The sequence below is a fragment of the Entelurus aequoreus genome, linkage group LG20 (assembly GCF_033978785.1).
Source record: "Entelurus aequoreus isolate RoL-2023_Sb linkage group LG20, RoL_Eaeq_v1.1, whole genome shotgun sequence".
In the NCBI taxonomy this organism is placed as follows: Eukaryota; Metazoa; Chordata; class Actinopteri; order Syngnathiformes; family Syngnathidae; genus Entelurus; species Entelurus aequoreus.
This window is the reverse complement of record NC_084750.1, coordinates 25,892,323-25,907,243: the sequence shown is the minus strand read 5'-3', so window position 1 is coordinate 25,907,243 and position 14,921 is coordinate 25,892,323. Positions and strand designations below refer to the sequence as shown.

Genomic DNA, 14,921 nt, shown 5'->3' with positions numbered 1-14,921 from the left:
GGCGTCACACAGAGACACGACACGCACAAACAGGGAAGTCATGTTGCGGCACGTGAACGTTGGCTCAGCCTCAAGCCACTTACCCGGTGCCCCGCGTAGCCCGGGTCTCCAGACGCGCCCGCGGATCCAGGACGGCCTGAGTTCCCCTGCAGGAGTCACATGACGAAACAAACGTCAACAATACGGCAGATCTAAAAGTCTTCTGAGTTTGTGGTTACTCACCCCTCGACCTTGATTTCCTTTGCGGCCCGGGTAGCCTTTGGTTCCCTGAAAGCCGCTTTCGCCCTGATAAAGACAGGAAGAGTTGCTAACAAGCACAACCAAAAGAGTTGCTAACAAGCACAAGAAAGGTTGTTACAAGACGAATCGCTGACCAACCGTCATTAACAAGCACAAGAAGAGTTGTTGACAAGTACAGGAAAAGTAGGTCCGCAGGAAGAGTCGCCGACGAGCACAAAAAGAGTTGCTCACAAGCAAAAGCAAAGGAAAAGTAATTGACGAGCACAAGATTAGTCGCTAACAAGCACAGAAAGAGCTGCTAAACATTTTCTAACAAGCATCAGAACGATATGAGCGAAGGAAGAGTCGCTTATGAGCAAAGGAACAGTACTACCAAAGGAAAAGTAATTGACGAGCACAAGATTAGTCGCTCACAAGCACAGAAAGAGGTGCTAAAAAGTTTCCAACAAGCAAACGGAACAGGACGAGCTAAGGAAGAGTCCATAACTAACACAAGATGAGTCACTAATGAGCAAGAACAGTACGAGCACAGGAAAAGTAATTGACGAGCAGCATCTGAGATAGGCTGCATCGACCCCAAACGGGACAAGCGGTAGAAAATGGATGGACGGATGGATGGATTAGTCACTAACAAGCACAGAAAGAGGTGCTAAAAATGTTCTAACAAGCAAAGGAACGGTATGAGCAAAGGACGTACTCTATGAGCAATAGTACGGAGCCCCTAAAGGGACATGGGAATTTTTTTTTTTTTAGACATGTATCTCGTGGCCACGAGAAAGTATCTCGTGGCCACGAGAAACTTTTTATTAAAAAAAAAAAAAAAAAAATAATAATAATATTTTTTTTTTTATTTTTTTTTTTTATAAAAAGTTTCTCGTGGCCACGAGAAACTTTCTCGTGGCCACGAGAAACTTTCTCGTGCGCACGAGAAACTTTCTCGTGGCCACGAGAAACTTTCTCGTGGCCACGAGAAACTTTCTCGTGGCCACGAGAAAGCATTGGATGCGTGCTGATGGTTTAGTGTGTGTTAAAATGGCAGTTTAGGAGTTAATATGGCTGTATTTCCAGATAGGACTTTCCCCATGTGTGTTGTGGCAAAATGTGAATGCTTGATTAGTAGGTGTGAGACAAACACTTTATCTTCCTGGTTATTGTAACGCTACGTGTTTGACATTATTGAAGACTTTATCATGCCCGGGAAAGGACAGTTTTCCTCTTCTGTGGCTGTGGGGGGTGGGCGTGGCTTGCGGACCTGCAGCGAAGCGGAGTGTGTCAGTTAGTCCCATGTTGATGTGATCAAACTTCTTTCTTGCTTGGAAGATACACACACAATTGTAACTGTTATTTCTTCCTGCAAATAATAAATATGTACAACGTGTTTGGATGTATTCATTTATGTAAAATTGTCATTAAATGTAATATTGCCTGACAAAAAGTGATACGACGTACGTAATATTTTGATATTTACACATCGCATATTTCCACACGCACATCCGACTAGAATACCCTTATGTGCATTACATATATCAACATCAACTACCTACTGTACTGTTTACTTGTTGAAATACCCTTTTTAGAACAAATATCTACCCACATAATTCATATGTGTATATATAATATATATATATGTGTATGTATGTATATGCATATATATATATATATATATATATATATATATATATATATATATATATATATATATATATATATATATATATATATATATATATATATATATATATATATACATACAGTATATACACGCACACACACACATATACATGCATACTGTATAGGAAGAAACACACATAAATATATACAGTATACATATATACACACAAACACTAAATTTGACAAACAAAATAACTACTATTTTTAAGAACAAGTTACAGTAATATAATATATATATATACACTACCGTTCAAAAGTTTGGGGTCACCCAAACAATTTTGTGGAATAGCCTTCATTTCTAAGAACAAGAATAGACTGTCGAGTTTCAGATGAAAGTTCTCTTTTTCTGGCCATTTTGAGCGTTTAATTGACCCCACAAATGTGATGCTCCAGAAACTCAATCTGCTCAAAGGAAGGCCAGTTTTGTAGCTTCTGTAACGAGCTAAAGTGTTTTCAGATGTGTGAACATGATTGCACAAGGGTTTTCTAATCATCAATTAGCCTTCTGAGCCAATGAGCAAACACATTGTACCATTAGAACACTGGAGTGATAGTTGCTGGAAATGGGCCTCTATACACCTATGTAGATATTGCACCAAAAACCAGACATTTGCAGCTAGAATAGTCATTTACCACATTAGCAATGTATAGAGTGTATTTCTTTAAAGTTAAGACTAGTTTAAAGTTATCTTCATTGAAAAGTACAGTGCTTTTCCTTCAAAAATAAGGACATTTCCATGTGACCCCAAACTTTTGAACGGTAGAGTATATATATACATGCTTATACATAATATGTATATATATATATATATATATATATATATATATATATATATATATATATATATATATATATATATATATATATATATATATATATATATATAGATACACATACATATATATATATATATATATATATATATATATATATATATGCATATACATACATACACATATATATATATATATTATATATACACATATAAATTATGTGGGTAGATATTTGTTCTAAAAAGGGTATTTCAACAAGTAAACAGTACAGTAGGTAGTTGATGTTGATATATGTAATGCACATAAGGGTATTCTAGTCAGATGTGCGTGTGTAAATATGCGATGTGTAAATATCAAAATATTACGTACGTCGTATCACTTTTTGTCAGGCAATATTACATTTAATGACAATTTTACATAAATGAATACATCCAAACACGTTGTACATATTTATTATTTGCAGGAAGAAATAACAGTTACAATTGTGTGTGTATCTTCCAAGCAAGAAAGAAGTTTGATCACATCAACATTGGACTAACTGACACACTCCGCTTCGCTGCAGGTCCGCAAGCCACGCCCACCCCCCACAGCCACAGAAGAGGAAAACTGTCCTTTCCCGGGCATGATAAAGTCTTCAATAATGTCAAACACGTAGCGTTACAATAACCAGGAAGATAAAGTGTTTGTCTCACACCTACTAATCAAGCATTCACATTTTGCCACAACACACATGGGGAAAGTCCTAATTGGAAATACAGCCATATTAACTCCTAAACTGCCATTTTAACACACACTAAACCATCAGCACGCATCCAATGCTTTCTCGTGGCCACGAGAAAGTTTCTCGTGGCCACGAGAAAGTTTCTCGTGCGCACGAGAAAGTTTCTCGTGGCCACGAGATACTTTCTCGTGGCCACGAGATACATGTCTAAAAAAAAAAAATTCCCATGTCCCTTTAGGGGCTCCGTACAATAGGAACAGTACGACCAAAGGAAAAGTAATTGACGAGCACAAGATTAGTTGCTAACGAGCACAGAAAGAGGTGCTAAAACGTTTCTAACAAGCAAAACAGAACAGGACGAGCTAAGGAAGAGTCGACAACTAACACAAGATGAGTCACTAATGAGCAAGAACAGTATGAGCACAGGAAAAGTAATTGACAAGCACGAAAAATTAGTCGCAAACAAGCACAGAAAGAGTTGCTGACGAGCACAGGAAGAGTTTTTAACAAGCAAAGGAACAGTAGGAGTGCAGGAAGAGTTGCTAACGAACACAAGAAGCGTCGCAAACAAGCACGAGTAGAGGCACTAATGACCACAAGAAGAATCATTAACAAACACAAGATGAGTCGCTAATGAGTAAAGCAACAGTAAGAGCACCTGAAGAGTTGCTAACGAGCACAAGAAGAGTCCTTAACGGACAAATGAGTCGCTGACGAGTACAAGACAAGTAAACGAATGAGCACAAGAAGAGTCCTTAACGAACACATGAGTCGCTAAAGAGTACAAGAAGAGTAAACTAATGAGCACAAGAAGAGTCGCTAACAAAAACAAGTAGGAGTGCAGGAAGTGTTGCTAACGAACACAAGAAGCGTCGCAAACAAGCACCAGTAGAGGCACTAATGACCACAAGAAGAATCATTAACAAACACAAGATGAGTCACTAATGAGCAAAGGAACAGTACGAACACAAGAAGAGTCGTTAACGGACACATGAGTTGCTCACGAGTACAAGAAGAGTCACTAACGAACACAAGATGAGTCGCTAATGAGTAAAGGAACAGTAAAAGCACAGGAAAAGTAATTTACAAGCACAAGATTAGTTGCTAACAATAAACAGAAAGAGTTGCTGAAAAGCACAGGAAGAGTTTTTAACAAGCAAAGGAACAGTGAGAGCACAGGAAGAGTTGCTCACACGAACACAAGAAGAGTCAATAACGAACACAAGAAGCGTCGCAAACAAGCACAAGTAGAGTCACTAATGAGCACAAGAGTAATTAACAAACACAAGATGAGTCGCTAATGAGTAAAGGAACAGTAAAAGCAGAGGAAAAGTCACTAACAAGCACAAGAAGAATTGTTAACGAACACCTGAGTAGCTGATGAGTACAAGAAGAGTCACTAATGAGCACAAGAAGAGTCATTAAAGAACACAAGATGAGTCGCTAATGAGTAAAGGAACAGTAAAAGCACAGGAAGAGTCACTCACGAGCACAAGAAGAGTTGTTAACGAACACCTGAGTAGCTGATGAGTACAAGAAGAGTCACTAACGAGCACAAGAAGAGTTGCTAACAAACACATGAGTAGCTGGCGAGTACAAGAAGAGTCACTAATGAGCACAAGAAGAGTTGTTAAAGAACACAAGATGAGTCGCTAATGAGTAAAGGAAAAGTAAAAGCACAGGAAGAGTCACTAACGAGCACAAGAAGAGTTGTTAACGAACACCTGAGTAGCTGACGAGTACAAGAAGAGTCACTAATGAGCACAAGAAGATGCGTTAAAGAACACAAGAAGAGTCGCTGATGAGTAAAGGAACAGTAAAAGCACAGGAAGAGTCACTAACGAGCTCAAGAAAAGTTGTTAACAAACACATGAGTAGCTGACGAGTACAAGAAGAGTCACTAGTGAGCACAAGAAGAGTTGTTAACGAACACCTGAGTAGCTGACGAGTACAAGAAGAGTTAATAACAAGCACAAGAAGAGTTGTTAACGAACACATAAGTAGCTGACGAGTACAAGAAGGGTCACTAATGAGCACAAGAAGAGTCATTAACAAACACAAGAAGAGTCGTTAACGAACACAAGATGAGTCACCAATGAGCAAAGGAACAGTAAAAGCACTGGAAGAGTCACTAACGAGCACAAGAAGAGTTGTTAACGAACACCTGAGTAGCTGACGAGTACAAGAAGAGTCACTAATGAGCACAAGAAGATGCGTTAAAGAACACAAGAAGAGTCGCTGATGAGTAAAGGAACAGTAAAAGCACAGGAAGAGTCACTAACGAGCTCAAGAAGAGTTGTTAACAAACACATGAGTAGCTGACGAGTACAAGAGTCACTAGTGAGCACAAGAAGAGTTGTTAACGAACACCTGAGTAGCTGACGAGTACAAGAAGAGTCAATAACAAGCACAAAAAGAGTTGTTAACGAACACATAAGTAGCTGACGAGTACAAGAAGAGTCACTAATGAGCACAAGAAGAGTCATTAACAAACACAAGAAGAGTCGTTAACGAACACAAGATGAGTCACCAATGAGTAAAGGAACAGTAAAAGCACTGGAGAGTCCCTAACGAGCACAAGAAGATTTGTTAACAAAGACATGAGTAGCTGACGAGTACAAAAAGAGTCACTAATGAGCACAAGAAGAGTCGTTAAAGAACACAAGATGGGTCGCTAATGAGCAAAGGAAAGGAAATTAGTCGCTAGCACAGAAAGAGTTGCTAACAAGTAAAGGGACAATACGAGAACAGAAAAAGTTGCTAACTCGCTAATGATGACAAGATGAGTCGTTAATGAGCAAAGGAACAGTAAATGCAAAAATGAGTCACTAATGAACAAAGGAAGAGTACCTGCACAAGATGAGTCGTTAATGAGCAAAGGAAGAGTACAAGCACAGGATGTTGTTGTGGCTTGCGCAGCCATTTGAGACACTTGTCTATATAAGGGCTATATAAATAAACTTTGATTGATTGATTGAGAATGAGTCACTAATGAGCACAAGAAAAGTTGCTAATGAACACAAGAGGAACAGTACGAGCACAGGCCTGGTGCGTCAAGTGTGTTTATGTCTAGATCAAGCCTAAACAAATCAGAGTGAGACATGAAAGATAAACATGAAGTAAGACTCACCACTAAACCGGGATAGCCTGGGAATCCTGAATCTCCCTAAACACACACACACACACACATACACAGTCAGCAGAGTAAGTCCACATTAAGTCCAAAGTTTTGGACTGTTGTGGTCTTCACCTTGATGCCATTGGGTCCTGCGGGTCCATATCCGTCCCTCCCATCCTGACCCTGAAGGAATCGCCATGTTTACGTCACATGACTGACAAGAACATTCTCATTGACATTAACTGCAGCCATCTCTTCTACATCACACATCAAAGAGAAGCTAAACTGCTAAAGCTAAGCTACGATACCCCTGGTGCTTTGGAGGTTCTACACACTCACCGGCATCCCTCGCAGGCCCTGCGTTCCTGCAACACCCTGTGGTCCCGGATCTCCCGGTTGGCCCTGAGAGACAAACATTTCTCATTGGACGTTTTTGGTCAAACTTAAGACCTCTCACCTTCTGACCGACACCACCGCGGCGTCCCGTGGAGCCTGCTGTTCCAGGTGAGCCTGGCCCCCCCTGTAGGTGATTGCAAGAACCTTGGTAACATCAAAACTGACACGTTGACATGTTAGACGATGTGCTGACCTGTGGTCCAGGAAGTCCAGGGATACCTCTTGGCCCAGGTTGACCTCTCACCCCGCTAGGGCCCTGCACACGCATCATGGAAGCATTAACATATTAGGAAGCCCTGCTGATCTCTGCTCTTGTCACTCACCTGTGGACCCGAAGCACCTAGACTTCCTCTGAGTCCTGGATCTCCGCGGGCTCCGGCAGTACCCTGTTAGCGCGTACACACACACACACACACACACACCACACACACACACACGTAGAGTTGTTAGTGTTTATTGGCGGCAGAGCACAGAGACGTACGCTGCGATTCGTTCTCCCACCTTGACCCCAATGGCACCTCGTCGTCCGTCCGGACCCTGCCAGCACACAGACATTGAAGGTGAGGTTGCAAACAAAAAGATGACTACCGTAAAGAAAAAAAGAATCAACTCAATGATCTTACCGGGTTCCCGTTGACACCGACCTCACCGGGACGTCCGTCCTGCCCGGGTTGTCCCTGTGGATGTACGAGGTCACACGTCAAGGTGTGTAAAGTGACGATCATCTTAGCACGGCACCAAAGGTTCTTACCGGCAAACCGGCGTTGCCAACGTCTCCTTTAGATCCTGGCAAGGTGTTGTCGGCGCCGGATTCTCCCTGTTGGACACGCCATGGTCACGGGTGCACATGGAAACCAAAAAGGGTGCAGTCAAAACTCACCGGATCTCCTCTCAGTCCTCGCTGTCCTTGCAGCCCTGCTTCCCCCCGGATACCTGGAATACCCTAAGGAACCAAATTGAAGGTGTCAGTCAAGCGGCAGGAGTTCAGAGGTCAACGTGCCTCAGGGGAATTCCCTGCTAACAATGCAGAAAACACGCTAACCATGAAAAGAATTTCAACTACAAACCCCGTTTCCATGAGTTGGGAAATTGTGTTAGATGTAAATATAAACGGAATACAATGATTTGCAAATCATTTTCAACCCATATTCAGTTGAATATGCTACAAAGACAACATATTTGATGTTCAAACTGATAAACATTTTTTTTCTTGCAAATAATCATTAACTTTAGAATTTGATGCCAGCTACACGTGACAAAGAAGTTGGGAAAGGTGGCAATAAATACTGATAAAGTTGAGGAATGCTCATCAAACACTTATTTGGAACATCCCGAAGGTGAACAGGCAAATTGGGAACAGGTGGGTGCCATGATTGGGTATAAAAGTAGATTCCATGAAATGATCAGTCATTTACAAACAAGGATGGGGCGAGGTACACCACTTTGTCAACAAATGCGTGAGCAAATTGTTGAACAGTTTAAGAAAAACCTTTCTCAACCAGCTATTGCAAGGAATTTAGGGATTTCACCATCAACGGTCCGTAATATCATCAAAGGGTTCAGAGAATCTGGAGAAATCACTGCACGTAAGCAGCTAAGGCCGTGACCTTCGATCCCTCAGGCTGTACTGCATCAACAGGCGACATCAGTGTGTAAAGGATATCACCACATGGGCTCAGGAACACTTCAGAAACCCACTGTCAGTAACTACAGTTGGTCGCTACATCTGTAAGTGCAAGTTAAACTCTCCTATGCAAGGCGAAAACCGTTTATCAACAACACCCAGAAACGCCGTCGGCTTCGCTGGGCCTGAGCTCATCTAAGATGGACTGATACAAAGTGGAAAAGTGTTCTGTGGTCTGACGAGTCCACATTTCATATTGTTTTTGGAAACTGTGGACGTCGTGTCCTCCGGACCAAAGAGGAAAATAACCACCTGGATTGGTATAGGCGCAAAGTGGAAAAGCCAGAATCTGTGATGGTATGGGGGTGTATTAGTGCCCAAGACATGGGTAACTTACACATCTGTGAAGGCGCCATTAATGCTGAAAGGTACATACAGGTTTTGGAGCAACATATGTTGCCATCCAAGCAACGTTACCATGGACGCTCCTGCTTATTTCAGCAAGACAATGCCAAGCCACATGTTACATCAACATGGCTTCATAGTAAAAGAGTGCGAGTACTAGACTGGCCTGCCTGTAGTCCAGACCTGTCTCCCATTGGAAAATGTGTGGCGCATTATGAAGCCTAAAATACCACAACGGAGACCCCCGGACTGTTGAACAACGTAAGCTGTACATCAAGCAAGAATGGCAAGCTGTACATCAAGCAAGAATGGGAAAGAATTCCACCTGAGAAGCTTAAAAAATGTGTCTCCTCAGTTCCCAAACGTTTACTGAGTGTTTTTAAAAGGAAAGGCCATGTAACACAGTGGTGAACATGCCCTTTCCCAACTACTTTGGCACGTGTTGCAGCCATGAAAATTTAAGTTAATTATTATTTGCAAAAAAAAAAATAAAGTTTATGAGTTTGAACATGAAATATCTTGTCTTTGTAGTGCATTCAATTGAATATGGGTTGAAAAGCATTTGCAAATCATTGTATTCCGTTTATATTTACATCTAACACAATTTCCCAACTCATATGGAAACAGGGTTTGTAAGTAATCAAAAAACTGTAAAGTATTTAGTTCAATCTTTTTGTTTACCGGATTTCCTGGGTGTCCTCGCTCCCCTCGACCGCCGGCTTGTCCCATCACACCCTGCACACGCGTGCAACAACGTCCAAGTCATCCAAATCCTTGTCAGACTTTCCCTAGACAAAGCCTTACCTGCTCGCCATTGACGCCGTCCAATGCGTCTTCTCCATCCTCGCCCTGCAATGGCGGACAGACACCGCTGAGTGAGTGATCTCAATTTCCTTCTCAAGGACGCCATTTGTACTCACCCGGTTTCCTCGTAGGCCTCGGGAGCCCTGCGGACGCAAAGTAGAACGTGGTTAATGATGGCGTCCGTGTCTTGTCGTGTGATGCAACACACACAAGTACCTTTGGTCCTCTGAGTCCAGAGCAGCCCTGGACGCCCTGAGGTCCGCTGGGTCCGGGACGCCCCCGCTCTCCCTGAAACGCATCAACACACAGGTGACTCTCAGGTGTGGCACATTTGTAAGAGCTGCCGTTAAGGAAGGAAGAGGAGGACTTACTGGGACGCCCTCTTCCCCTGGGAAGCCAGGGTAACCTTTTTGTCCAGACGGCCCCTAGAAGACAACAAACACCACATCATCCTCCAGCTGGCTCCTCATTTGTGTATTGCTTCTACCTTTGACCCCGACAGACCCCGAGAGCCACGAACGCCTTCGTGTCCCGAACACTTGCACATGACGTTGCAGCACTCTCTATTTGACACTGTGTCCTGTGGAGAAGAATCAGTAGCAAATAAATGTTTTCCTGCTGAAACACGTCGAGCAATAGCATCTAGCTAACTAGTCAGTAGCCAGCGATAGCATTTAGTCACGACTCGATAGGTTACGACAGCATTTAACTGACAAGTCGATAGCATTTAGTTAACCATAGGTTACGACAGCATTTAACCGACAAGTCAGAAGCTAGTGACAGTATTTAACAAGCGATAGCATTTATCGGACAGGTTGAAAGCTAGCGATAGCATTTAGTTACCAAGTCGAAAGGTTACGGCAGCATTTAATCGACAACTCTGTAGCTAGTGATAGCATTTAACCAACAATAGTATTTAGCGGGCGATAGCATTTAGCCAGACAGGCCGGTAACTAGTGATAGGATTTAGTTAACACGTCAATAGGTTATGACAGCATTTGATTGACAAGTCAGTTAATAAGTTGATGGATTACGACAGTATTAAACTGACAAGTTGGTAGCTAGTGATAGCATTTAGTGAGCGATAGCAGTTAGCAGACACATCGTAGCTAGCAATAGCATTAAGTTAAAAAGTTGATAGGTTAAGACAGTATTAAACTGACAAGTTGGTAGCTAGTGATAGCATTTAGTGAGCGATAGCAGTAAGTGGACAGGTCAGTAGCTAAGGATAGAATTGAGTTAAAGGCCTACTGAAATGAATTTTTTTTATTCAAACGGGGATAGCAGATCTATTCTATGTGTCATACTTGATCATTTCGCGATATTGCCATATTTTTGCTGAAAGGATTTAGTATAGAACAACGACGATAAAGATTGCAACTTTTGGTATCTGATAAAAAATAGGCTTGCCCCTACCGGAAGTAGCGTGACGTAGTCAGTTGAACATATACGCAAAGTTCCCTATTGTTTACAATGATGGCCGCATGAAGTAAGAGAGATTCGGACCGAGAAAGCGACAATTTCCCCATTAATTTGAGCGAGGATGAAAGATTTGTGGATGAGTAAAGTGCAAGTGAAGGACTAGTGGGGAGTTGAAGCTATTCAGATAGGGAAGATGCTGTGAGAGCCGGGGGTGACCTGATATTCAGCTGGGAATGACTACAACAGTAAATAAACACAAGACATATATATACTCTATTAGCCACAACACAACCAGGCTTATATTTAATATGCCACAAATTAATCCTGCATAAAAACACCTGCGTGTTTGTTACGCTAGCTCCTAGCTCCTCTGCTAGCTCCTAGCTCCATAGAACACGCCAATACAATTCAAACACCTGATCAACACACACAATCACTCAGCCCAAAAGACCGTTCACCTAACCCAAGGTTCATAAAGCTTATATATTTTTAAAAAGTTACGTACGTGACGCGCACATACGGTCAAGCTATCAAATGTTTAGCAGCCAAGGCTGCATACTCACGGTACCTGATATTCAGCTGGGAATGACTACAACAGTAAATAAACACAAGACATATATATACTCTATTAGCCACAACACAACCAGGCTTATATTTAATATGACACAAATGAATCCTGCATAAAAACACCTGCGTGTTTGTTATGCTAGCTCCTAGCTCCTATGCTAGCTCCTAGCTCCATAGAACACGCCAATACAATTCAAACACCTGATCAACACACACAATCACTCAGCCCAAAAGACCGTTCACCTAACCCAAGGTTCATAAAGCTTATATATTTTTAAAAAGTTACGTACATACGCAAAAAAAAGTTGCGCACATACGGTCAAGCGATCAAATGTTTAGAAGCCAAAGCTGCATACTCACAGTAGCACGTCTGCGTCTTTGTCATCCAAATCAAAGTAATCCTGGTAAGAGTCTGTGTTGTCCCAGTTCTCTACAGGCGTCTGTGTATCGAAGTCAAAAGTCCTCCTGGTTAGAGTCTCTGTTATCCGAGTTCTTCCATCTTGACTGCATCTTTCGGGAATGTAAACAAAGAAGCGCCGGCTGTGTACTGTTGTTGCTGACTACGTTCGAAAAATACGTCCATTTCGCACCGACAACTTTCTTCTTTGCTTGCTCAGCTTCCTTCTCCATAATGCAATGAACATGATTGCAACAGATTCACGAACACAGATGTCCAGAATACTGTGGAATTATGAAATGAAAACAGAGCTTTTTCGTATTGGCTTCAATGTGGAAGGCATACCCGTGTTCGCCGGGCTACGTCACGCGCATACGTCATCCTCAGAGGCGTTTCGAACCGGAAGTTTAGCGGCAAATTTAAAATGTCACTTTATAAGTTAACCCGGCCGTATTGGCATGTGTTATAATGTTAAGATTTCATCATTGATATATAAACTATCAGACTGCGTGGTCGGTAGTAGTGGGTTTCAGTAGGCCTTTAACAAGTCGATAGGTCACGACAGCATTTAATTGACAAGTCAGTTAAAAAGTTGATGGGTTACGACAGTATTAAACTGACAAGTTGGTAGCTAGTGATAGTGTAGTGGAATTTCTGACTTTTGAAGTCTATGAAGAATGTCTGCTCATTTCATTTCTCTTCTATTCATACCATTGAAGGACCAGATGTAGGACAAAGTTGAATATGGAGTCGCTCTGATCATTCTACAAAATGTTTTGATTGTCTAAGCATGACTAAGGGATTCTAGGATGTTGCAAAACAAACATGTCGAAAACAATGGGACCTTGGGGCATGGGGAAACAGATAAAATGGCCAGGAGACCAGGACTCTAGGAGATTGCTTGATTCTTGTGTCCTCCGGAGGACGTCTGTTTGTTTGCATGGACAAAACAATCCAACTTTGTACTTTGGATTATGGGTAAATAAACATTTTGTACTAAATTAACTTTTGTTGCTGTTTAAGCTTTGGACAATCCACTACAATAGCATTTAGTGAGCGATAGCAGTTAGCGGACAAGTCAGTAGCTAGGGATAGAATTGAGTTAACAAGTTGATAGGTCACGACAGTATTTAATTGACAAGTCAGTTAAAAAGTTGATGGGTTACGACAGCATTTAATTGACAAGTCAGAAGCTTGTGATAGTATTTAGCGAGCAATAGCATTTAGCGGACAGGTTGGTAGCTAGGGATAGAATTGAGTTAACAAGTCCATAGTTTCCGACAGCATTTTAGTGACAGGTCGCTAGCTAGTGATTGCATTTAGCGAGCGATAGCATTTAGCCGAGAGGTCGGTAACTGGCTATAGCCTTTAGTTAAGTTGATCTGTTACGACAGAATTCAACTGAAAAGTCGGTAGCTAGTGATAGCATTTAGCTGACAAGTTGGTAGCTTGGGATAGAATTGAGTTAACAAGTTGATAGGTTACGACAGCATTTAAATGACAAGTCGGTAGCAAATGATAGCATTTAGCGAGCAATGGCATTTAACTGACAAGTCGGTAGCAGGTGATAGCATTTAGCTGACAAGAAAAACGTACAATCTGTTTGAGGATTGTGCTGCCAACACTCTGCATTCCGATGTCGAGAGGAAGCTTGTAGCCGAACCCTCGGCCGAACTCCAACATCTGCAGCTGGGCGGCGTCCCGCGCCCCTTCCAGGGCCACCATCAGCAGTGCGCTGATACCTGCAAGAAGTCAATTATTCATTCATTCATATTGTATCCTGATCTTCTGCCTTTGCCCGCTGATTTTGTTTGAGAGGCATGTAAAGACGCCTTAAAAGGCTTCATTATGCTTGCTCCTGCCCCTGCAACCCCCCAGCGGACCTTGACATGCGCCAAGTCCGCCAGAAAAGAAACAACGGCGCAAATTGAGAAGCGTCTCAGGGCAGAAATATGAGCAGTCATATGGATATGATATTGTTACGTGTGCTGAGGAAGTCGAAAGACAATCTTTATTGAGCAAAACTAACAAACAAACGTATCTTTTTCTTTTCAAATGTTCTTGTAATGAGAGAATATTTTCGGTATATTATATGGAATTTTTACCTGACATGTTTCAACTGTCATCTGCAGTCTTCTTCAGAAGGGTCACCTGACCACTATGACGTGTTGCCTATCAGCTGTTATTATAGTTCTCATACCGATTGATGGTTTCCTTGGGCCGCTTCCTTAGTCCTTAATCCATTGTTTGAATTTGTTACTTTCTGTCCCGAGGATTTTGGCGTAGTCCCAGTCCATGATGTGGTTATTTACAAAACTCAAAACCAGAATACAATGATTTGCAAATCCTTTTCAACTTATGTTCAATTGAATAGACTGCAAAGACAAGATACTTAATGTTCAAACTGGAAAACATTGTTATTTTTTTGCAAATGTTAGCTCATTTGGAGTTTGATGCCTGCAACATGTATTAAAAAAGCTGGCACAAGTGGCAAAAAAGACTGAGAAAGTTGAGGAATGCTCATCAAACACTTATTTGGAACATCCCACAGGTGAATAGGCTAATTGGGAATAGGTGGGTGCCATGATTGGGTATAAAAGCAGCTTCCATGAAATGCTCAGTCATTCACAAACAAGGATGGGGCGAGGGTCACCACTTTGTGAACAAATGCTTGAGCAAATTGTCCAACAGTTTAATAACAACATTTCTCAACGAGCTATTACGGTCTGTAATATCATCAAAAGGTTCAGAGAATCTGGAGAAATCACTGCACGTAAGCAGC

At 41.8% G+C, this 14,921-nt stretch overlaps 1 protein-coding gene across 3 annotated transcripts in view; it reads right to left on the bottom strand.

Annotated features, from left to right (window-relative positions):
• col6a4a (collagen, type VI, alpha 4a) overlaps positions 1-14,921 on the bottom strand; it is a 51,303-nt gene that overhangs the window by 11,523 nt on the left and 24,859 nt on the right. For all 3 annotated transcript variants that reach the window (XM_062029769.1, XM_062029771.1, XM_062029770.1), the window contains exons 14-32: positions 13,736-13,881; positions 10,241-10,333; positions 10,125-10,178; positions 9,970-10,041; positions 9,870-9,896; positions 9,754-9,798; positions 9,631-9,684; positions 7,801-7,863; positions 7,672-7,737; positions 7,544-7,597; positions 7,422-7,457; positions 7,244-7,306; positions 7,114-7,176; positions 6,982-7,044; positions 6,864-6,926; positions 6,657-6,707; positions 6,537-6,572; positions 223-285; positions 84-146 (exon numbers count right to left, since the gene is read on the bottom strand). In XM_062029769.1, coding sequence (XP_061885753.1) covers positions 84-146; positions 223-285; positions 6,537-6,572; positions 6,657-6,707; positions 6,864-6,926; positions 6,982-7,044; positions 7,114-7,176; positions 7,244-7,306; positions 7,422-7,457; positions 7,544-7,597; positions 7,672-7,737; positions 7,801-7,863; positions 9,631-9,684; positions 9,754-9,798; positions 9,870-9,896; positions 9,970-10,041; positions 10,125-10,178; positions 10,241-10,333; positions 13,736-13,881 — 1,175 coding nt within the window. The remainder of the gene's footprint in view (positions 1-83; positions 147-222; positions 286-6,536; positions 6,573-6,656; positions 6,708-6,863; positions 6,927-6,981; positions 7,045-7,113; positions 7,177-7,243; positions 7,307-7,421; positions 7,458-7,543; positions 7,598-7,671; positions 7,738-7,800; positions 7,864-9,630; positions 9,685-9,753; positions 9,799-9,869; positions 9,897-9,969; positions 10,042-10,124; positions 10,179-10,240; positions 10,334-13,735; positions 13,882-14,921) is intronic.